A 23,621-nucleotide genomic window follows, 5' to 3' on the forward strand; every position below is an offset into this window, starting at 1 on the left:
ACACATAAAGATATGGTTTGTGCACATAAACTGTATTATCCTTGTCCTGCTTGGTGAAATGCTGTGTTGGGGCACAAAACAGGAATTAGTCATCAGCTGTTCATTTGTTTAAACCTGAAAAGTGAAGATATGTTTTCATGAACATGTCAAAACGGAATGAAAATGAAAATGAACAAAACTGAATCCCACTCCTCTGTGGGACAAAAAAAAAAAAGAAAAACATTAATTCAACCTCATTAGTCTTTCACAGCACAGAGCAGAGTTTAATCTTGACTCTCAGATATGTGAGACCCATATATTGAATGTGGCTGTACAGTTAATTTAATGCATGTATCTGAGGCTGTCTGTTAACAGCAGAACTTCTCTCATCATTTCCTCCAATGCAAGTGAATGAGCATAAAATATTGAATAAGAACAAAGAGAATCATTCATGAAGTTCATATTATTTAATACAACATTAATGTACAATTTGTATTTGCAACACTTCAAATGACAAGAAAACTATTTCATTAACACATTCATCACCATATTGTGTTTGTTTGTTTTGCTTTTGAAGGAAAGTGTTAGTTGCATTAAATTGATCTATGACAATAAAGGCAAATATGTTACAAAAGATTCAAACATGCTATTTAAAAAAGAAAAAAAAGTATTACAGTTTCGACAAAAATAAATAAGCAGTACAATGGTTTTCAACATTGATGACATTGAATTCTGAAGACTCGTGTGACACTGAAGCCTGGAGAAATGGCTGCTATAATTTCAGATTTTCCATCACAAGAATAAATTATGTAAATAATTAAGTAATTACAATAAATTAAAACAGAAACAGTTATTTTAAATGGCAATAATATTGCCTTTTAAATTCAGAAGCCTCTCTGGTCATACTGTCTACCAGAATGTGCTGGAAAAGAGACAACCCAAGCTTGAGTGTTCAGTGATTAATAAATATGATTGTCTGTCAGATGTCTGAGGTCTTGTGAAGCCCTCAAGTGGTGAGGTGAGGTAGTGTACGTGTTCAGGTGCTAATGACTTTAAAGCCAGTCAAACTCACATCTCACCTCTGCCATGCAATAAACACTTAAGATTAGACTTTGCTCCTTTAGAGCCAGTGACTATGTGTGATGACATTCCTCCAAATAACCTAAAATATGTAAATATCACTCATCAAGCAACAAATCTGACTTATCACTTATCTCTTGATTTTACTTTTGAAGGCATTGAACCTTGTGCACAGCGATGAGTCTTTTTTCACAGACCTCTCCATCCCTGATGAAGCACTTAGCCCACTTCTATTTATAGCAGCAAGAGCGGCATGATCGATTATTCAACCTGACTCTGATTCTGCCTTCTCATGAACTGTTATTTAATAACCATGGATAGAATTAGACATACCATCCTGAGGGGACAAATTGGACAGAGGGAGAGAGAGAAATGGTAGAATGTATGGCTGTGATCTAACAGGTCAAGGTTTCCTTGTTGTTTTAACAGGCTCCAATGGACAAACTTCTGCATCCCGCACAGCAGGACAGCAGTACCTGAATGTGTAACTAACATGAAACAGCATTTCCTCATTACAGAAACAGCTATGAGAGAGAGAGAGAGAGAGACATAAAAGAGACTGGAGTTAGTAGCTAATTGCTGCACCTTCATCATATCTTATCATATCTACATCTTATCATGCCCATTTATCAGTATAAATGCAAATTCCCATTACCAAAATTACATTGTCACCAAGCCAGTTGTTTTCCTAGGCTACTGATGCTAAAATTGGCAATAAATTTAGTTGTAACTGGGAAGATTAACTTCTGATATTATCCTAACAGTAGCACCACATTCCTGGATTAATGCCAAAGGAACTTCCCATTCATATTTTTTTATTTGAAACAGGATAGCCACTGACTATCTGCATATGGACTCTAACTGATGGGTCTGGAAATGGCACTTGTTGTTGAACTGCTAACAGGCTTAGATTAATTAGAAACAGATGAATGACAGTGACAAGGCTTAAGACCAGCACCTGGTTCTATCAGAGGTGCTCCTCATGCCACACACTACAAATGTCATTTTTAAAATCTGGCATTAATAATCTTCAACTCTATTAAAGTTATGTTAATATAGTATGCTAGTCTTTCTATTTACGTTTTTTTTTATTCATTAATGTAATTAGCCTATGTTTATTTCATTCTTGTTTTTTTATAAGGCTATTAGAGAGTTATTACTGACACTGTGATCTAGCCTATAACTCATCAAAGACTGAACGCTGCCAGCCCAGAACGTCGCCAAGGAATCACAAGACAACTAAAAATAAATATAGGGATAACGTAATTTAATTTGTAGTTTGTAGTACAGAAGCATGTGATATCAGCTCTCTGGCCCGCGTGGATTAATTATATCGTTTATACGTGCGTGTGTGGTCATATTAGGATCAGAAAACTTCCTGAATAAACACTGGCTTTTTTGAATAAATGGTTTAATAAACTCTTTTTGTTGTCGTTGTTTCTGGCTTTGTTCTATAAATTGTTTGTTTAAATAATTTGTATGTGTTTTTAACAGCTGTCAAACTCGTCCACTAAAATGATTTATCTCCTCAGAAAGACTGGAGCCAAAAGCGAATTACTCAAACAGGACGTGACGTCAAATCTAGCAAAAAAAACCTAGAAGATTCGTGTTATTTCCGGACGCTTCGTTGCTGCTTGTCACATCAGTTCGATACAGCGTCGCACAGGCAGAGGTTAGCAAGCCAAAAACAGAGCAGCTGCCTCTGGCAGTGAAAATACAAGGTATGTTAAGCGTTAAATATGTGTCCAGGCTTAGGGTAGAGCTTTGCTTCTTTAGATAAATAATAATAAAACCTGCTCGCCCGCTCATAGCATTGATGCTAGCTGGCTAGCTCATCTAAAAGATGCCAAGGTTGCCAGGTCGAAAAATGAATAACAGCAAGTTATATCACTATTCAGATATATCCCTTTTTTGGTCTGTTGAAAGTGTATGATAAAAAATGATTAAGCTTTTATTCAGTCTGGAAGACAGATAAAGTTCGTTTGGTGCTGGAAATTATACGATATTCAGCCTCGAAAACATCAATACATTCTTAGTGGATAAGTATATTTGTGTAAAAATTGCTTAATCTGACAAGTTTTAGAACGTAAAACTGAAAACCCATCGCAGTTTATTTGTTTTAATCCTCCTCGATATGTTGTAACGCTCAGTGGTGCCTTAGGCCAGGTAGGGACCGTCTATAAACACTGTGTGGAAGGATAAAACCATTTCTTACTGTTAACCAAACAAGATACATTTATGTGTCAAGGTCTTTGATACCCAGAAAAATACACTTATAACGCTCACTTGAATTTAAATAAGAAACATGTAAACAAGATATGTTGTAGTGGTTGTTATTATATTATTACGATTTATAAATATATGAATAATAGAAAAAACTGTTTAAATCAATAAATAAATCCATTTAAAAGAAATAGACATCATAGTATGTGACTTGTTACAGATTAAACAAACTTTTTTTGATGGTGGTTTTAGCCACAGGACTATAATAGAACACATACTATTAAAAATGAAACCAGTACATCAGTTAGTTTAAAATAAATACATGCTTGTCTCAACTTCAAAGGTTATGTCTTGTTACAGATTTCTCAAAAAACATTTTCCAGTTGTTTCCATTGTCAAAGGAGATGCAGAATTCATGCTATTGACATTCAAGAAAAGCTTGTGAAGCCTTCAATTGATTTTCCAGTATTACTGCCCCCTAGAGAAAAATACTTAAGGGTTTTTAAGTTGAAATTCAAACTTTTAATAAATTAATTTAAAATTAATACAGTCAGCTTCAATTTTCAGCTTCAAAAGGTGACTTGTTACTAGGGCTGCACAGTTAACCGAAAATCGCAAAGGCATCACATCACGATTAGGCAGAAGCTGTGATTGTAATGCGTATCTTTCATTGAAGCACGGTTCTGTGATCAGCAGTAAATCTCCATCCAAAGGCCAGAGGGCGCTCTTGCGCTGAAATGCCTGAATCTCTGCAGCTGAATAAACAGAAGATTTAACTGCTTTCATTCATTTAGCCTGACTAATAAACGCACGACTATTGTTTTTTTTAAGTTCTTATTACAATTTTCATCATAATAAATTATATATAATGAAAAGCTACTCGACATAGGCTTTATCAGTGCTTAGAATACAAAGAGCTATTGTGTGCCTTAATTATTCTGTTCAAGAAGCCACATCATCTCACAAAAGGATTTATTTTAAACGCTTGACTGATGTTATGAAGTGAATCTGGAGTTGAAATGTTATTAAATGTGGTATATTCACATGCTCTCAGATGGAGCAGCATTTACTGAACAGAGCCGTAGTTCACTGAGAAGAGACGCAAACAGCTATCATTATCGCAGACGATTTCATAATCCTACAATTATATCATCTGCGATTATGAACATGATTTTGCATAGCTTGTCAGATAACTAAATGAAATAAAGTAAATGAAAGCAGGTGATTGAGATTTACTGCTAATCACAGAACCGACTTTACTGACTAAATGCACATGACAATCACGATTAATCACATTCGATTAATCGTGCATCCCTACAGTTACTGTGTCCTAGAAGAACATCTCCATGCAGATTTTACTCTCATATGTAAATCAGGATTTGGGATGGAAGTCTATATGTATTTTACATACATTTATTACATTACAATCTTGTTATCATTTAATCTGTATCACCTATGATATTAAAACTTAAATCGTTTAATTTAGGATTTAGTAACAGCTTTGAATGCCAAATGTGAATGTATTTATCTATTTTGTTCCAAAATTAAAATATTATAATTCTTAATAACATAATTATTAAGTTGGCTTGAAAAAGCCAACTTACTGATCTACTATTTAATCTTATTATTATTATTCTTCTGAGCCAAATTTTAAACACTATCTCCTCCTAGAGCTTTCAAGCTAGAACCACCAAACTCGGGTCAGACCTTCAGACTGGTCTGACTCGGGTTGCTATATCTTTTCTAACTGATTCGGCTTATGGTTTTCGTAAACCAGACTACCAAAACCACCTTAAATCCCATAGACTTTCATTGCGGGGGTACAAACTTTTGAAAAATAAGGCTTATAATATATTTAAGCTGTCTACTACCAGGGCAAACCTTAAAAACTCTCTACTGAGAATACAGCTAAAACCAGCCTAAGCTGATCAGTTGTTTTGGCTAGTCTCCCAAACTGGTTTTTAAGTGGTTTTGACCACTCTCACGCTGGTCTTAGCTGGTTTTTAGCTGGTTTTTACTGAATCCACTGTTTGTAGCTGGTTTTTGCCAGATTCACATAGAAACATGCTAACAACATGCTAGTTACTCACTAATCAGACTAGAAACATTCCTATAACATGGTTTTAAAGTGGTTTCGGCCACTGTCACGCTGGCCTTAGCTGGTCTTAGCTGGTTTTAGGTGGTTTAGTATAGAAAAATGAAAACAACATCCTAGTTACTTGCTAATCAGACTAGAAACATACTTCTAACAAGTTTTAAAGTGGTTTTGGCCACTGTCACGCTGGCCTTAGCTGGTCTTAGCTGGTTTTAGGTGGTTTTCTTTACTGAATCAATTGGTTTTAGCTAGATTATCATAGAAACATGTTAATACCATGTTAGTAACTTGCTAATCAGACTAGAAACATACTTCTAACATGGTTTAAAGTGGTTTTGGCCACTGTCAAGCTGGCTTTAGCTGGTCTTAGCTGGTTTTAGGTGGTTTTCTTTAATGAATCAACTGGTTTTAGCTAGATTATCATAAAAACATATTAACAACATGTTAGTAATTTGCTAATCAGTCTAGAAACATACTTCTAACATGGTTTAAAGTGGTTTTGCCCACTGTCAAGCTGGCTTTAGCTGGTCTTAGCTGGTTTTAGGTGGTTTTCTTTAATGAATCAACTGGTTTTAGCTAGATTATCATAAAAACATATTAACAACATGTTAGTAATTTGCTAATCAGTCTAGAAACATACTTCTAACATGGTTTAAAGTGGTTTTGGCCACTGTCAAGCTGGCTTTAGCTGGTCTTAGCTGGTTTTAGGTGGTTTTCTTTACCGAATCAACTGGTTTTAGCTAGATTATCATAGAAACATGTTAACAACATGTTAGTAACTTGATAATCAGACTAGAAACATACTTCTAACATGGTTTAAAGTGGTTTTGGCCACTGTCAAGCTGGCTTTAGCTGGTTTTAGGTGGTTTTCTTTACTGAATCAACTGGTTTTAACTAGATTATCATAGAAACATGTTAATAACATGCTAGTAACTTGCTAATCAGACTAGAAACATACTTCTAACATGGTTTAAAGTGGTTTTGGCCACTGTCAAGCTGGTCTTAGCTGGTTTCTAACTGAATCAACTGGTTTTAGCTCGATTATCATAGAAATATGTTAACAACATGTTAGTAACTTGATAATCATGTCAAAAACATGCTTTTAACATGGTTTTAAAGTAGTTTTGGCCACTGTCACGCTGGTCTTAGCTGGTTTCTAACTGAATCAACTGGTTTTACCTGGATTAGCATAGAAACATGTTAGTCACTTGCTAGCCATGCTAGCCACAAGCTAGTCACATTTTAATCATGCTAGCAACATGCTAGTTGTATACTAATCATTCTAAAAACATGCTAGCGACATACTAGCAACATGCTAATCATGCTACAAACATGCTAACGACATGCTAGTCACTTGCTAATCATGTTAATAAAATGCTAGCAACATGAAAATCATGCTAGAGACATGCTAGCCACATGCTAATCATGCTACTAAAATGCTAACAACATGCTAATCATGCTACAAACATGCTAGCAACATGCTAATCATGCTAGCAAAATGTTAGCGACATGCTAGCAACATGCTAATCATGCTAGAAAAATGCTAACAACATGCTAGAGACATGCTAGCCACATGCTAATCATGCTAGAAACATGTTAGCAACATGCTAATCATGCTAGCAAAATGTTAGCGACATGCTAGCAACATGCTAATCATGCTAGAAACATGCTAACAACATGCTAGAGACATGCTAGCCACATGCTAATCATGCTAGAAACATGTTAGCAACATGCTAATCATGCTACAAACATGCTAGCAACATGCTAATCATGCTAGCAAAATGTTAGCGACATGCTAGCAACATGCTAATCATGCTAGAAACATGCTAGCAACATGCTAATCATGCTAGAAACATGCTAGCAACATGCTAATCATGCTACAAAAATGCTAGCAACATGCTAGCAACATGCTAATCATACTAGAAACATGTTAGCAAAATGCTAATAATGCTACAAACATGCTAGCGACATGCTAGCAACATGCTAATCATGCTACAAACATATTAGCAACATGCTAATCATGCTAACAAAATGCTAGCGAAATGTTAACAACATGCTAATCATTCTACAAACATGCTAGTGGAATGCTAGCAACATGCTAATCATGCTAGCAAAATGCTAGCAAAATGATAATCATGCTACAAACATGCTAACGACATGCTAGTCACTTGCTAATCATGTTAATAAAATGCTAGCAACATGAAAATCATGCTAGAGACATGCTAGCCACATGCTAATCATGCTACTAAAATGTTAACAACATGCTAATCATGCTACAAACATGCTAGCAACATGCTAATCATGCTAGCAAAATGTTAGCGACATACTAGCAACATGCTAATCATGCTCGAAACATGCTAACAACATGCTAGCCACATGCTAATCATGCTAGAAACATGTTAGCAACATGCTAATCATGCTACAAACATGCTAGCAACATGCTAATCATGCTAGCAAAATGTTAGCGACATGCTAGCAACATGCTAATCATGCTAGAAACATGCTAGTCACATGCTAGCAAAATGCTAATCATGCTAAAATCATGCTCTCAACATGCTAGAAACATGTTAACAACTTTGCTAATCATGCTAACGACATGGTAGTCACTTGCTTATAATGCTAGTAATATGTTAATCACTTTCTTTTTTAAACTTCTTAACTTTTCAAACTTTTACATTTTTAAAACTTTTTAAGCTTTTCAAACTTTCTACATTTTTCTAACTTTCTGGCCAGGCTTTTTCAAGCCAACTTAAAGTTTGAAAACAAACTTTACTATCTAGTTATTCTTTACAATACCTAGCATTTGTTGTTTAGCAAATGAGAGATGAGTGTTTGTGCGTGTGCATTTCAAGGTCTTGTGTGTACAGGGTATTTTTTTTTTTTTTTTTTTTTCAACAGTTAAGCTTTTGGATGTGGAACCATTGAATATTTTTTTTCTCTCCGTTTTGAACTTTGTAGATGGCCCCTATCCTGTGCCATAACGTTGTAAAACTGAGTTGCCATACATCAAGGCAGAAAAAGACATACACAACTGTGTGTTCTCTTCAACATTTAAAAACAATTTAAACAAAGCACGTTTTTTGCCATTATACTAAATCTTTAATGATCTTTTAAAGTTTTTCAAGGCTGAATATCTGTCTAATATCCAACATCAAACCAACTTTATCTCAGTGTCAGGAAGGTATTAATGGGATTTATTAATATTGTTGGTAGTTGGCTAGCTTGTTGAACTAGAGAAGCTTCAAAGAGAGAGTTCCTCCGGACATGAACAGTCTGTGTTAATTTACTCACCCTTATGTTCTTCCAAATCTGCATGATTTCTTTCTTCTGCGAAACACAAAAATAGATATTTGTCAGAATGGCCGCCTCAATCATTATTCACTTTGATTGCATGTTTTGTTCAAAAATGAAAGCGAATGGTTACAGAGACTTTCATTCAGCCAGACATTTTCTTTTGTGTTCCACTGAAGAATGTAAGTCATACAGGTTTGGAAGAACAAAAGAATAAGCAAAACATTAGGCTACAAAATTTCTTTCATTTTTGTAGGTGAACTATGCCTTTGTTGTTTTTATTCAGTCTATTTTAGTGGCTGTCTATTTGCAATGCACCAAAAATAATTGTTCATAAATGTATTTTATCATAGTGTTAATGGGGTAATGGCAATGTGACATCCAAAGCACGTTGCTGTCTCTTATTTTGCACGTGTCCTCCTCTACCAGCACTGAAAATGTGTGTTGTGTGTAAACAAACTCATCATGACATGAAACAATGCAGTGATTGAGAGGTGTACAGAAAAATATTATTCAAAAGCTCATTGTATCATATTTGGAAATTCACATTTTAACATGATTTTTCAAAAAAAAAAAAAAAAATTCTGTGGATAATCAAATAAAGTTGCTTCAGTCCTGTAAATATTCATCTTTAAATAGTAATAACAGTAAAGAAGTTATTCATATATTTATTTGATAAAAATCAATAAAGATTTCACAGTGAGATTGAATACAACAGGTTTTTCAGCTAAGTTTTGATCTTAAACATTTAAAGGACTTAGAAATTCATGCACCATATTAAACTGTATGATTTATATAGTCATAGTGCCTGCAGAATTGTGCTAATAATTCTTATATTTTTGTTTATCCACCTTCTGATTGCCAGCCATTGAAGTCGGTGCCCATGGATGACTATTATTACCATGTTCTAGGGGTGCAGAGAAATGCATCTCCAGATGAAATCAAAAAAGCGTAAGCTTCATCTTTGGTTTCATTTAGTCCTATTAATATCCCTAAAAATTGTTTCCTTTTTAACATGTAAAAGTAATTCAAATGTAGAATATAGAAGCATTAATGATTTTTTTGCTTGTGTTAAATGTGGTATTCTGCCCGTCTTGTCTTATTTATCACTCCATCATGTATTTCTTTTGTAGTTACAGGAAACTAGCTCTCAGGTGGCACCCAGATAAGAATCCAGATAACAAGGATGAGGCAGAAAAGAAGTTTAAAGAGCTTTCAGAGGCTTATGAAGTCCTTTCAGATGGTAAGTCCTAACATAAGGAACTCTAAAAGGCTAATAAAAACAAAATGCTCATTTACGGCTTTTCATTTAAGATATTTACCTCAAAATATATATTTTTACCTTTGAAAATATAATATAATGGCCTGAAAGAAATCCTTGAGCCTGTTGAGCCTTTCTAAAAATTGTGCTAGCAGTAACAGTTAAAGTTTTAAATGAGCTATATCAAATGGATTTGGGCAATGTCTACTAAACTGGCATCTGACGATGTCTACAGTGAATCCATATGCAGAAAGGCACGGAAAACAAATAACGTGTTATACTAAGCCACTAAAGAGAGATGGTTAGCCACTTGCTAGCGGTAGACTGTTATATTACAGTACCTGAAAGTTCACTTACCACATACATAGAGGAAGGAGAGATAACTGAGAGGACAATGGCGAATGATTTGTAGATCCTGAGCACCAATGACAAAAATCGAATCTTGTAAAATGTGTGGTACAACTGCCGCTCCGTAGTATAGAGCCTGTGTGTTGCGAATCTTGAAAGTGAAAGTAAAACGAGAGTGCACATTCAAAAGTGTTTTCAATGTCCTGCATATTAGTAGCTGCCTGATGCCTGCAATTTATAAACTATAATTACCTATTGATATAATTGCGAGAGAAAGTATTGAATTATTTTTGCTAAACAAAGCCTTATTTGTCTTGGACAGACTTTGAGACACTCCTTTATAAAGAGGGGTTGTGTTCAGCAATTGTAGCCGCTGCGTTTTATGATAAACATTTTTCAAATTCAAAAAAATGAATAATGCTTGATTTTACTGCAGCCACTGTGTCTGGTTCTTTCAAGGTGTGAATCAGGGCTGGTGCATGAGTAATATAATTACCAGGTTACTGACAGCTGCCGTGAAAACGATTTATACGGTCTTTCACATTTTATGTTAGTATTTTTGCTTAACTATGAGAACATTGCTTAACTCTTGGTTTACTCTCCTTCAGCAAACAAAAGGAACTTGTACGATCGATATGGAAAAGAAGGCTTAACTCCAGGTGGAGGTGGAGGTAAATTGCATCCTACAGTGATTTTTAATGATATGGTGTTTGATCCTAATTAATTCCTATTTTGTAATAAATATAAGTATATAAAGGATATGACAATATGCCAAGTCTGTTATGTTTGAACCTGTCACTTTTTTCTTCATTTGGACAGGAGGAGGAAGAGGACACTTTAATAATGACCACTTTTTCACATTCCGCAATCCAGAGGATGTATTCAGGGAATTCTTTGGCGGGCAAGATCCATTTGCCGAATTCTTTGGTGAGTTTGTATTTACCGTTTTTTTTTTGTTTTTTTTTTGTGTGTGTGTGTGCCTTCATTGGCAAAGTAGATTTTCTCACGCAATTCCATAGACCTTATGTGCCAGAGAAGAATTACTTCAGAATTTTGTAATTGAACTTCAGTTTTTGCAGTAACTTAGTGTTTTTCTATAGCATTGCTGTTGAAGAGTCATTAGATGGTGAATTGGATTTACTTAATGTAGAGTTAAAAATGTATCATGAGCATTGTAATGTTTGAACCAGATGTCATAAACAAATAGATCGTGAAGCTTTTAAAATGAGCGGTTCATTCATAAATCTGTAAGGTTTTACCTTCATGCTGTGGAAATACAATCTGGAATTCTTGACATTTTTAGGTGGCGATCCATTTGACAATGACTTCTTTGGTGGCGGTCGACATCACCACCATCACCACCACCACCACCACCAGCGGGGCATGAGCAGGAGCCGAACAGGAGGGTCCTTCTTTGGGGGCTTTGGGGGATTCCCACCTTTTGGGGCAGGATTTTCATCTTTTGATGCAGGTCAGATGTTACAAATGTGTTTGTGCTTCAATTCAAAATCTTTTCAATTAATGTAAAAGTGTAAACACAAACTGCTCAAAATAAAGAGCAAAACCAGCTCCAAAAAAAATCTAAAACTTGTACTAGAAGTCAAATGTCTGGGTGTATATATTTTTACAGGTGTAAGGTTATGTGCATCAGGACAACAACTTTTTTATTTTTTTTTTGTGCCAAAGTATTTCTTTTTTTCTTTACTTTTTTTTTTTTTCATTAGGTTTCTCTCCCTTTGGGCTTATGGGAGGAGGTGGATTTACTTCTTTCTCTTCAACTTCATTTGGAGGAGGTGGAGGTGGTGGAAGCATGGGCGCCTTCCGCTCTGTGTCAACCTCCACTAAATTCATCAATGGCAGGAAAATCACTACAAAAAGGTAGACCTCTTTCCAGAGTTGTAATTTATCAATTTTATTTTTAACATATTTTCTATGGTTCTGGTATCATCTGCTTTTAGTTATTTTTAGCTGTACAGAACAGCTCATTATGCTGCTTGAGACTGCAACCTGGTATTTATTTTCTTTTTTGCATATAGTTTATTATTATGTATTGTATTAATTTTTCACCAGTTACTGCACTTTTATTTTTTTTCTAATTGTCTACCTATGCCATCTAATGAATCAGAAGTCTCACACATTCACATGAAATAGCTTACAGTCATGTTGCAAAATAAGGTGGATAGGTTTGAGATATAAAAGCAACGTCAAACCAATATATAAGCAACATTTCCCTGTAATTGATAGATGTGCTGTTGTTTCTGTAGAATCATCGAGAATGGACAGGAACGTGTGGAAGTGGAAGAAGATGGACAGTTAAAATCTATAACCGTAAATGGTAAGGAACAACTGCTGCGATTGGAACACAATTAAGATAATGGAGCCCTTTCTGCACAAACTTGAGCTCAAACAATGTTAGTACTATCTTTCAGATGTCTGTACATTGCATTTGTTTTTTACTTTCTTCATTTTTAGACTTTTGCTTCTGAACATTTTTTGTTTATATATTTATAAATGGGTACTGTCAGTATCTTGCACAGAATGTGTCATTTTACTTGTATTTGGGACCATAATGTGAGAGTAGTTTTTCTTTTCGCAAGCACTTTGTGTTACAGTGTCCTCATGAATGCACATAGCATTTTCAGTAGTGCTTTGGGCTGAAAGGAGAAAGAGGATTGTGCATTGTGCATGATTTTACCAACTGTGTGGAGTGTGAAATTGGAGTATGTAACCTTATAGCAACTTGTCTTATTAATTTGTTAAACATATTTGTAAATGCTGTTAGAGTGCTAGATTCAATGTACTGATATGCAATTTTTATTAATGTTAATTAATGAAAATGTTTTGTTTATTTTTTTCTCATTTTTGCATGTAAGACAACAAATGTTGTTTTTAGTTGTAATGTTATTACTAAATAAGCTGATGAGAATCGGAGTAAATAATATAACTGATTTATTACCATTCAAGGAACCTTGTACTTTGTAAAATAATCTGAACCTAAATAAATGAGTTTCATCCTTTTTGGGGATGTGGCAGCTCTGCAGTCTGTAATTTTGCTTGAACTGAGAGTGATCTTTGATTTTATTTCAAATCCAATCATTACAGGAGTGTGTTGAGGCTCGTTTGCTAAAACTAACAATGCTCTACTCTTTTATACCAAAATATGTGGAGTTTAGAGTGAGTAATATTTTTACCTCAACTCCGTTGTGCTGAATTTATGTTGATCATTATTAAAGGGTTACTCCACCCCAAAATGAACATTTTGTCATTAATCACTTACCCCTGTCGTTCCTTACCCGAAAAAGCTTAATTTGTCTTCGGAACACAATTTAAGATATTTTAGATGAAAACCAAGAGGTTTATGACTGTCCCATAGACTGCCAAAGTTACTCAAGTTGCACTGTCAAAGTCCAGAAAAATATGAAAAGCATCGTCAGAATAGTCCATCTGCCATCAGTAGTTCAACCGTAACGTTATGAAGCGACCAGAATACTTTTTGTAAGTGAAGAAAACAAAAATAACGACTTTATTCAACAATTCCTTTGTCAACAAGTCTCCTCTGTCTCTCTCCATATCACCGTATGCTGCGTGTGCTCTTCTGTGTCAGCTACGCCACAAAGATGCGCTGTTTCTACGTGTATTTATGCCTTGATTTGAAAGAAAACAGCACGTCCTTGTGGTGCGGCTGACACAGAAGAGTGTAGGCAGTTTGAGTGATGTGGAGAGACACGGAGGAGACTGTTGACAAAGGAATTGTTGAATAAAGTCGTTAATTTAGTTTTCTTCGCAAACAGTGTTCACATTACGGTTGAACTACAGATGGCAGATGGACTATTCTTATGATGTCTTTCATACTTTTCTGGACTTTGACAGTGTAACATACTTGGCAGACTATTGTGAATTTCATAATGCGGAATAACTAAATTGATTAGCTGTTGCTTTTTAATGTCCTTGACCAAATGAAGCTGGCTGCAGTGCTACCAGAATGCATGGCTAACTAAACTAACAAGCATTGTGATTTGTGTTTTATGCTCTCTAAATGCATCTCTGTCTCTGGATGTAGTATACATAACACAGAATTATCCTCATCAAAACAGACAGTAAAATAAATTAAAAGTGGTTCTTTTTAAATTAAATACAGACATTAAAATCGTGCTCTCCGGCCTTCTAAACTAAACCACACTCCTCTCTCTAGGAAAAGCCCAGGAGATAGGCATGCTGGAGGGTCACAGACAGAGGAAGGAGCTCCCTGACTCCTCTTCCTCCTCACATTCTGCAAGGCAGTCAGCTCAGAGAGAGGAGCAAAATAAAACTACAGGCAAAGGTCAGAAGCCTATTTCATATTCCGTGTGAGATTCCTGCAGCTCGAGCATGAACCTTGTGATACTTAAAAGTTATGTATCTCAACAGAGCAAACTGGAGTCAAGAGGAAGAGAATGACGATGAAGGGAGAGACCAAAAAGACCAAAGAGTCCTAAATTTGTCTCTGCATCTAAACTCATAGGACTGATAGTCTGACATACTGTAGCAGTGGATATTCTGTGTCGAGGTTGGGGAAAACTCGCTAGCATTTTTGTTGTTGTTGTTGTTTGTTATTTTTTAGATGCAAAGGTCAAATTTATTATTTTACGTTTTTTATGCCGATACTAATTGATAACAAATAGTAAATCATCTGCTCTGAAGAACTGTGACTGATTCGTAAATAAAAAAAACTGAACTGTGCAAGCAAGCATTTCTGATTCACATGATCCCCACAATTTATTAATAAACAAAACCAATGTACAATGATTTTCATTAATAAAACATGTCTTCAGTTTCATTTATGGTGAAACTTGTAACATTTAACACACTCCTTATAGACACAATGCTAGATGCTTGGGATTTGGTTTCAGCCTTGGTTGTTAGTTGTACAGAAGCAAGGTCACACTGAGAAATATGAGCCACATCATCACAGTTTATGAGTAAATATAACGACTCTGTTCAAACAATTGCTTGTTCATGACGTTTTCATGAATTTGCAGACTCCCTTCTTTCTGGCGGTCACTGCCCTGAGCAGTGGACCCCATTTGCTCCTACTGAGGAGTTTCTCTCTCAGTTCTTGAAAGACTGGGGGTCCGTCATGTTCCTCTGCCTCAGAGCTGATCTCCATCTTCTGCACTATAAGCTTTAGCAGGTTGTGTTGCTTTTCCATGGAATCTGACATCTCCCTCATCCTGAGAAGATTCACAGCACACGGTCAAGATAAATTAAATGTACTGTAGATGAAAATCACACCTTACAAAACTGTTTTATGAAGTTTTTGTCTATCAGCTGAACAATCGATATGTTGTTAAACAACAGTACATTTCACTGAATGCACTACTTGCATCCCTTACAGCTTAGATTTTATTCCTGTCAAGAATTAAATATGGTTTTACCCTGGCTAAGGTATTCTGGGTTTGATTCAGGAACTGCTTCACTTAAATTTGGCTGAAGAAGTTTTGCGTCAGATTGGTGTTACCTGTATTTCTGTTTGGTTAGCTCCCGTTCCAGTGGAGTTAACTGGGAGATTGTAGGACTGAGACGGGTCCTGGACTTCCTCACCTCATTCCCACAGAAAAACCATCTTTTCTGTTCACAAACAAATTAAATCTGCCTTAACGAGTGATGGAAAGTAACTGCATTTTTTTATTTTATGTTATTTTTCATAAAATGCTTTATATAGCTTTATATGTTGGAGTTTGATTCTGTTATTTGAAAGCATGCATTGTTTTACCATATACCGCACAATTATTAAAGTTGGTTTGCCCTTTGAAACATGAAATTATCTTATCATTATTGTGTTGTGCTGTCTGACCTTTCCACTGAAGCATTTGTTTGGGAATTCTCTGACGGTGACCTGGTCCACCCGTTTCATAAACCAATAGGGAAGCCTCTCTTCTAGATTAGTGTGAAGTTCAATCTGTGGAGTAGAAGGACAACAAATAATTGCTTTTAGAGGGGGGAAAATATTCTTATTATTAGGACACAGTATTAGTGTGTTGGTGCTGAATTACCTGCATTGCAATCCTCTTCAAACATGCATTTGTCTGAACCTCTGCTATGTCACCGACAGCCAAACCAATCTGAACTCAAAATATAGGAGGTTAATATGTAATAGTGGAACTTTTAAGATTCAGAGAATTCAGATCTTATTTTCTTTAGGACTTACCAGAAGGTTCATGAGAAGAATGGGCACAAGTAAGACAAACCAAACGAAGATTGCCAATGTCAAAAGGGGGAAAGGAAGGTCTCCTTGCAGGAAGGGTTTCAAGAAATTGTCCTGGTAGTTGATTTCTCCCACCATCATGACGAAGGTCTGCAGCAGTGACAGGAAAATCCTCCCGAAATGTTGCTGCAAAATTAATTCATGTATTAAACTTAACCAATACAGTTAAACATTCAAGCTAGTGTTCCAAAATGTCCAAAACTTGTAATATTAGTCTTTATTAAGTTCACCGTAATTGTCATTAAGTAACACTTATATACGCACCTGTTCGATCATCAAGGCATAGAAGGCCAATGCAAATCCCAATATCAAGTAAAAGAACAGCAAAATAATGCTCAGGAGCGTCCGTGAGATCTCCCGAAACATTACCACATAAATACCGATCCGTTCAAACCTAAAGACATGAGAGACACAGATAAGACTTTGAAGATTGTGTGAAGTGCTTCTGCTCTCTGGATGTATTAGTCCCTCTAGCAGGCCAATACCGCTGGAGATAGAGGAGGAGATTCATCCAGGAGGCCAGAGCTGCCAGTACTCCAGCCTGCCAGTGCCAGGAACTCTTCACGTTCAGCAGCAGCGGCACCACGAACACCAGAGAACAGATCGCAGCGCCCCAGTCCATGTAGTTAGACAGATCCTGCAAATAATTCACCCGCTTGCAAAGAAAGACAAGACAGTTATAATTAATAGGCTCACAGTACATTAAATTGCAGATTTTTTCAAGCACATGAAGTGGTGAAGCTGTCAACTGATAAGATTAGCATCCTCAAAATTATATTACATTGCACTTTATGCATTACCATCATCTTTATTAGTATTGTTATAACACTGTAACTCAGGCGTGTCGCTCTTCTCGTTACTCAACTGACCAATTAGAAGATTGCGAGAGAAATTCAAAGAAACTTCCACATCTTGCCAAAATGTTGATGAAATCTAGATTATTCAGAATCTCGAAACATGTAAACTTGACAAAACACACGTCGACTAAACTTGGGGTAGGCATATAACTTAATTTTACCACAATGATGGAGTTCTTCTATGCAAAAGGTTAGTAAATGTTAGATAAAATCCATGTTTATGTCTATAATTGTGCTTTGTGTACATTATTGACCATTTATGTTGTGTTGGTGATCGCTGAGATTATAACGCGTTATTAATTAAGAACGTCTTTTGCGTAGGATCATAATTTTTAGAAAATCTAATATAAAAATCTAACCGGTTACATGCAGTTATTGGTTTGATCAGTATCAACTCTGCAGATCAAACATTTCCGCAAGACGGTCCATTCAGTTGCTTGCTTGCTTTATTTGACTACATACAGGTAAGACTGGAAATATAAACAAACCTGTTGAATTATTTGCAGGATCTCTTTCCCAACTGCATACATATTCATTGCAAGAACCAGGAACATACATGCTGTGATTACATAGGATTGCTGTATAGAAAGAGAAGTTGCGTAATAGTAGTTTTTTCTTCTTCTTTGACTTTCTTGATTAATTGCTTTAGTACAAGGTTCCTCAAATCTTGCCCTGGAGGGCCAATGCCTTGAAGAGCTTAGCTCCAACCCTAATCAAACACACCTGAGCAAGCTCATCACGGTCTTCAGGATCCCTAGAAAATCACACGTGAGTGAGTTTGATCAGGGTTTGAGCTAAACTCTGCAGGGCAGTGGCCCTCCACGACTCTATTTGAGAAACTCTGCTTTAGTATATTGTACCTTGTACAGGGACGTGCAGACCATGTTGACTGATGTGACATTTCTTGCAGTGACCAGTGTGGGCTTCAGGTTCACAATGAGATACGTTAGAGGAAACACCCCCAGCGCATACACCGTCATATTGAGCAGATGTGCTTTGATCCCATAGGCATTCCTGTAGAACAAAACGTTCTTTAGCTCGGGATGCTGAGATATCAAAATATGAGATTCAGGTTTCCACTTACCATTTCATCTCCAAATATTTCTTGCAGACCGGATGTGTCAGCAGACTGACACGGTTAAAATTCACCATAGCCTGTAGCGGAGACACATTTTCTGAACGTGGCCATTCACAACTAACACAGCTATAACATAGGTTTTGTAAAGTACCCACATTTAGTGCACTGAGAGGTTTGTAGGTGTTGTCTTTTTTCATGCCTGTCTTTTTAAGGTTTTGCAGTGGATGCTGAAGCCACCTGAAATTGTACTCAATCTGGAGAACACACAAAGTGTTAGCTGTAGAGGTTGTTACCTTATGCATCCAGTACAAAAGGAAACTTACGTAGTAATTGGTGCTGTTAACATCTTCCTCTGATTCCTTTATGCAGGAGTCTAGAAGATGCTGGGGAAATATGCAATGCCCTGCTGGTTAGAGGGTTCAACCTTCAATTTAAGTGTCAGGCTTAAGCGGCAGAAGAAAACTCACTTTAAAAGAGTCTGGAAGAAACTCAATCATGTCCATGACAATGCAACGTTTGGATGAGTTTGGTTTGTACGTTGTCATCGCCTCTACACATCTTTATTCAACAAAGAGGAGATAAGTGAAGAAACTGGGAAACACATTATAACATTTCTAGAAATTGGCCAAGCTGACCTGTCACTCTCGATCACAGTATTGGTGACCTCCTTCCTCCCGTTATGTACTGCCTCGTGCAAGAAAGACGCATCATTCTTGTTAAGGAGGATCTTGGCCCCTCTGTATAACAGCAGTCTTACTGTTGCCACATGACCTGCTCTAGCAGCCAGATGCAAAGCTGTGTTCTAAAAGAGATCAATATCCTTCCTCAGTTTATTTCTTAATATCTCTCTCTCTCTCTCTCTCTCTCTCTCTCTATATATATATATATATATATATATATATATATATATATATATATATATATATATATATATATATAAACTCTTACTGACACCTTTATATACATTCTCTATAAACAACTTGCAGTAGCAGTGACCAAGTTGTGTCAGAAATTTTTAGCAAATTAGGCAAACTACCCCATCTCCATCAGTCTTGTTTAGAAGTTTGATGTTAGATGTCAACAAAGTGTCCATGGTCTGTGTGTATCCTTCAGATGCAGCATGATGAAGGCATGACCATCCTCTATAGTCACTAAACATAAAGCATATAAGTAAAGTATGCATGCAAATTTGACATTGCTCAATAGGATCATACTGAAAGTGTGTAAAGCAGGGTTCTTGAATTTGATTTCACTAAAAAGTGAATTGTGCATGCGCTTGTACCTGTGAAACAGCGCCCCCTTGCGTAGGAGAAGCTCGACTACTTTCACGTGACCTCCGCGAGATGCCAGATGCAGTGGGGTCAGTCCTTTCTCATCCCCCTCATTCAGAAGTCTGGTGTCAGTCACCATCTCCAAAAGCCTGTGGCATGTGTTGATCCTCCCATATCTCATCAGAAACAAAAAAATAAAATAAAGATAAAATAATGCACCTTACTACAATATGTATTTGCTGCTTCCCTTCAGTTTTATTTGAGAAGACTGGCAAATGCAAATGCACTTTTCTGTTTTCTCATTGCCATTCCCGAATCTTTACACTAACAGACTCACTCGGCCGCAAAATGAAGTGCAGATTTCTTCTGTTTGGACTTTTGATCCAGTGAGACCTCTAACCCCAGCATGTTCTTCACAGACTCTGGTATTCCCAGTCTGCAGGCGTAATGGAGAGGAGTACAGCCCTCAGTATCCTCATCATTGAGAAGCTCTCTCACACTCTCGTGCTGTTGAGAAATCAAAGGGACTTTAATCAACTTCACACAATCTTCTACCGCTTTTTAATGGAACTAACAGTAGAGGGCAGCAGTGGCTTAAGTTTCGCTGTGAGAACGAGTTATTCAGTGAAACATGGGCACGGTCTCTTAAAGCCCTGTGCATTTTACCTGCAGTACCTCTGTGGGCAGGTTTTTCAGACCCCTGGGCTGCAAGATGGCCAGATGCAAGAAGTTGCATCCAGATTTGTCTTTTTTCTTCAGATCAGCTCCTACAAACCAAATAGACCAGTTTGTTAGTGTTATTTCTTATTATTATCTAGATGCTTCTAATAAATAAGACATTAAGACAGTGGTTCTTAACCAGAGGGCCTGAAAATCCTTTATTTAATTCAGTGTTCCTGTTCAAAAATGACTGGCCTTTTGTGGAAATCTCTCAGTATTCTATGCTATTACCAGATCTTGGATTCAATCCTTTTGTTAACTTGTTTTTAGTTTTAGTTTTTTTGTCTTCAGTTAGCACAGATACCACAGAATTGATTCCAAAAGCATTTTTTATAAGACTGGCTATTTTTTTGACTGGGATCACAAGTGCAACAAGGTGTTGGAAAATGTCACCCTCACTGTTGTCTACAATGGGGTCCTTGGAATCAAAAAGGGAAAGGTGAGAACAACTGTTATAAGATGTAAAATTATCACAATAATTAGAATAATTATTATAAATAATAATGAACTATAAATATTGGTGTTCATTTAATAAGGTTACCATGGGAGAGGAGCAGATTGACAGTTCTCCATGCTCCGCAACTTGTTGCCAGAAGAAGTGGAGAATGGCCTTTGCAGTCAACAAAATCAATGTCGGCACCCTGCGGAACGATATTATCCGGCTTTACAGTAATTTTCAGAATTTCATGTTTCATTTTACTAGCACAGTCATTTCACTTTCAAACAACTGCAGTTGCCATACCTGTGATATAAGGTACTCAGAGAGTTCAAAATGATCAAAAATCGCTGCTCTGCAAATTGAAAATAAACAAGGAGAGATTTTTCAGATACGCTGGTTTGTTTAGTTTCGTTCAGTCAGGTTTAGTGGGTAAAGTTTAAGTACTTATGTAGAGGTGTCTGGTTGGCCCCATCAGTGATGTTGATAAGATCGCACACTTTATGATAAGCCGAGAGCATGACTTTAACAACCTCAATGGCACCTTGACTACATGCAAAGTGGAGAGCAGTGGATTTATCACACTGTAAAAGAAAAAAATAATAGGTTACCAAATTACCTGATTAGACTTTGTCTGTTGGTGTCTGTTTTAGGACAAAATCCTCCATTACCTGCTGCTGGTCAATTTTCGCTCCATATGCAATGCAGAGTTTAATGATGTCAAGATTTCCTCCACGTACAGCCAGGTGAAGTGGACTACTGCAAGATTTATCCACATAGTTCACATGGGTGTCAATAGACAGACCAACTTCTTCTCCTGTGGAAAATGAGAAACAAAAGACACTTGGTTTTTAGACTTGAAGCACTAATATAATGTTTCAGGCTCAGAATACACAGTCGGTTAAGTGATACAAAATCTCACCTTTCAGAAGAATGACCTCCATGGATTTCTTAGCTCCAGCAAAAGCAGCAGCATGAATCGCAAAATGACCTAGCTTGTTCTGACGGCAGAACTTGGCACCATGTTTGTACTGAAAGAGAGACATCGATCATATGGCTATTATCATCAAAAAACAGAGAATATTTCAAACCATTCAAACCAACTTACCAGTATGACCAGAGCCTCATGGTTGTCCAAAGAAGCAGCTAAAATGACAGGCGTGTTTCCCATGTCACCTTCCAGGTTCACATCGGTTTGTTTATGCGAGACAAGTTGCTTTTTGAAACCAAAAGTTTAATTATGTAATCTTCATAGAGAGGCTAAATATATTGCTTCCAATGAAAAACACAACTATGGAAAATAATATAATACTAGGCTGACTTACCTCTAACACGAAATTTTTACCCATGCTGACTGCCATATGTAACGGTGACTGTTGGCTGTTGTTTAGGATGTTAGGATCTGCTCCCAGAGTCAGAAGCAGAGAGCAGCTTCCTGGCTGGTCCTTCTGCACAGCCCAATGAAGAGGTGTGTTCCCCTCCTCATCCCTGGCATTGAGCTCTGCATTGTCAAAAATGAGATTTTTATTTTGATTTAGTTTAGCTTCTTTACAGCAATAGTTTACACTTGTATTCTGTCATTAATTCAAACTAAAATACATGTCTAAAGGTGTGGTTCTATTACCTTGCTGTCCAGTGATCTGCACTATTAGTCTGATGATGCGAAAGTGTCCCATGGATGCAGCGTAGTGCATTGGGCTGGCACCGGTGTTGTCTCGTATGTCCAGGTACCTGGTGTGCTTCTCCAGAGCGACTACATTTCCTTGCTTAGTCCACTGCGTTTAAAATTCAGTCATGGGGAACGTTAGACCACCTGCACAAGCTGTCATCTCACAGTACTATCAGACACGGGAAACTGAAAGGCATGGCACAGAATGCTCCCTCTCTGAAAAGTTATCCAATATTTTCTATTGCATTATATGAAATTAATCCATTCATTTACAAAGGACACCTTCAATTGAATAAATACATATGACTGTTTCCACAAAAATATTAAGCAGCACACCTGTTTTCAACATTGATAATAAGAAATGTTCTGAATGATCACATGACACTGTAATTTTGCAATCAAAGCAAGAAAAAAAAAACACTATCGAAATCTTGATCCCAAATTTTTTAGAGGTATATGTATAATTTCTGTATAAATTAGTGAATTTAGATGAGCTGAGTACCTCCAATACATTTACAGACATCTGGTTGCTCTCGTCTCCATCCATTGCACTATCGAATGACTGTTGTCTAGATTTCGACTCAGCTTTGGAGATGTTTGTCATTTCTGCACTTTCTTTAGTCATCCTGCAAGTCAACTATGAAAAAAAACAAGAGAAAAGGTCATTTATTGTTATACGTCCCATAATATTAACCTTTCAAAAATAAAAGTTTCAACAGATCAGAGCATCAGATAAACAACACACAAACAAAAGAAGAAGAAGTTGCAGAGGCCCATTCTTACCCATTTGGAATCTCCTATGTATTGGTTTGTGTGTGGCTTTTTTGCTATCAGTGAGTTGGTTTTTATAGTGTGGTTAGATGTGTCCTGGTTATCAGATTACACTGCTTCACTAAGAGAGAGAGCGCAATAGAGCCCTTTACTATTTTTCTGATGCAGCCAGCTCGTTCCTAATGAGACTAACTGGTGCACTTAGAAAAGAGCAAATACGTTAGTTTATGGATGCTGAGAATCAAGTTCCACAATCTATATTACATTATGAGGTTTTATGTATGAAAGGATATTATTG

General features: G+C 36.7%; 2 protein-coding genes across 2 annotated transcripts; one reads left to right on the forward strand and one right to left on the reverse strand.

The window, feature by feature from the left end:
• Window positions 1-2,638: 2,638 nt before the first annotated feature.
• On the forward strand, window positions 2,639-15,932 carry LOC113117721 (dnaJ homolog subfamily B member 6-like). Its single transcript, XM_026286617.1, has 10 exons — window positions 2,639-2,780; window positions 9,534-9,619; window positions 9,802-9,911; window positions 10,886-10,948; window positions 11,097-11,204; window positions 11,581-11,748; window positions 12,002-12,155; window positions 12,542-12,612; window positions 14,470-14,598; window positions 14,685-15,932. The coding sequence occupies exons 2-10, from the start codon at window positions 9,552-9,554 to the stop codon at window positions 14,750-14,752; spliced, it is 939 nt and encodes a 312-aa protein (XP_026142402.1). The 5' UTR covers window positions 2,639-2,780; window positions 9,534-9,551; the 3' UTR covers window positions 14,753-15,932.
• Window positions 15,271-23,177, reverse strand: LOC113040635 (transient receptor potential cation channel subfamily A member 1-like). Its single transcript, XM_026198925.1, has 27 exons — window positions 23,055-23,177; window positions 22,508-22,658; window positions 22,209-22,384; window positions 21,992-22,099; window positions 21,806-21,914; window positions 21,555-21,700; window positions 21,331-21,467; window positions 21,190-21,238; window positions 20,989-21,088; window positions 20,394-20,494; window positions 20,065-20,234; window positions 19,739-19,903; window positions 19,493-19,607; window positions 19,092-19,258; window positions 18,924-19,014; window positions 18,780-18,839; window positions 18,612-18,710; window positions 18,463-18,533; window positions 18,239-18,392; window positions 17,867-17,956; window positions 17,007-17,176; window positions 16,786-16,915; window positions 16,465-16,647; window positions 16,310-16,378; window positions 16,111-16,215; window positions 15,775-15,884; window positions 15,271-15,487 (listed from the first exon to the last, which is right to left on the reverse strand). The coding sequence occupies exons 1-27, from the start codon at window positions 23,175-23,177 to the stop codon at window positions 15,271-15,273; spliced, it is 3,366 nt and encodes a 1,121-aa protein (XP_026054710.1).
• Between the last annotated feature and the right edge of the window lie 444 nt (window positions 23,178-23,621).

Source organism: Carassius auratus, chromosome 2 (genome assembly GCF_003368295.1).
Source record: "Carassius auratus strain Wakin chromosome 2, ASM336829v1, whole genome shotgun sequence".
NCBI classification, from domain to species: Eukaryota; Metazoa; Chordata; class Actinopteri; order Cypriniformes; family Cyprinidae; genus Carassius; species Carassius auratus.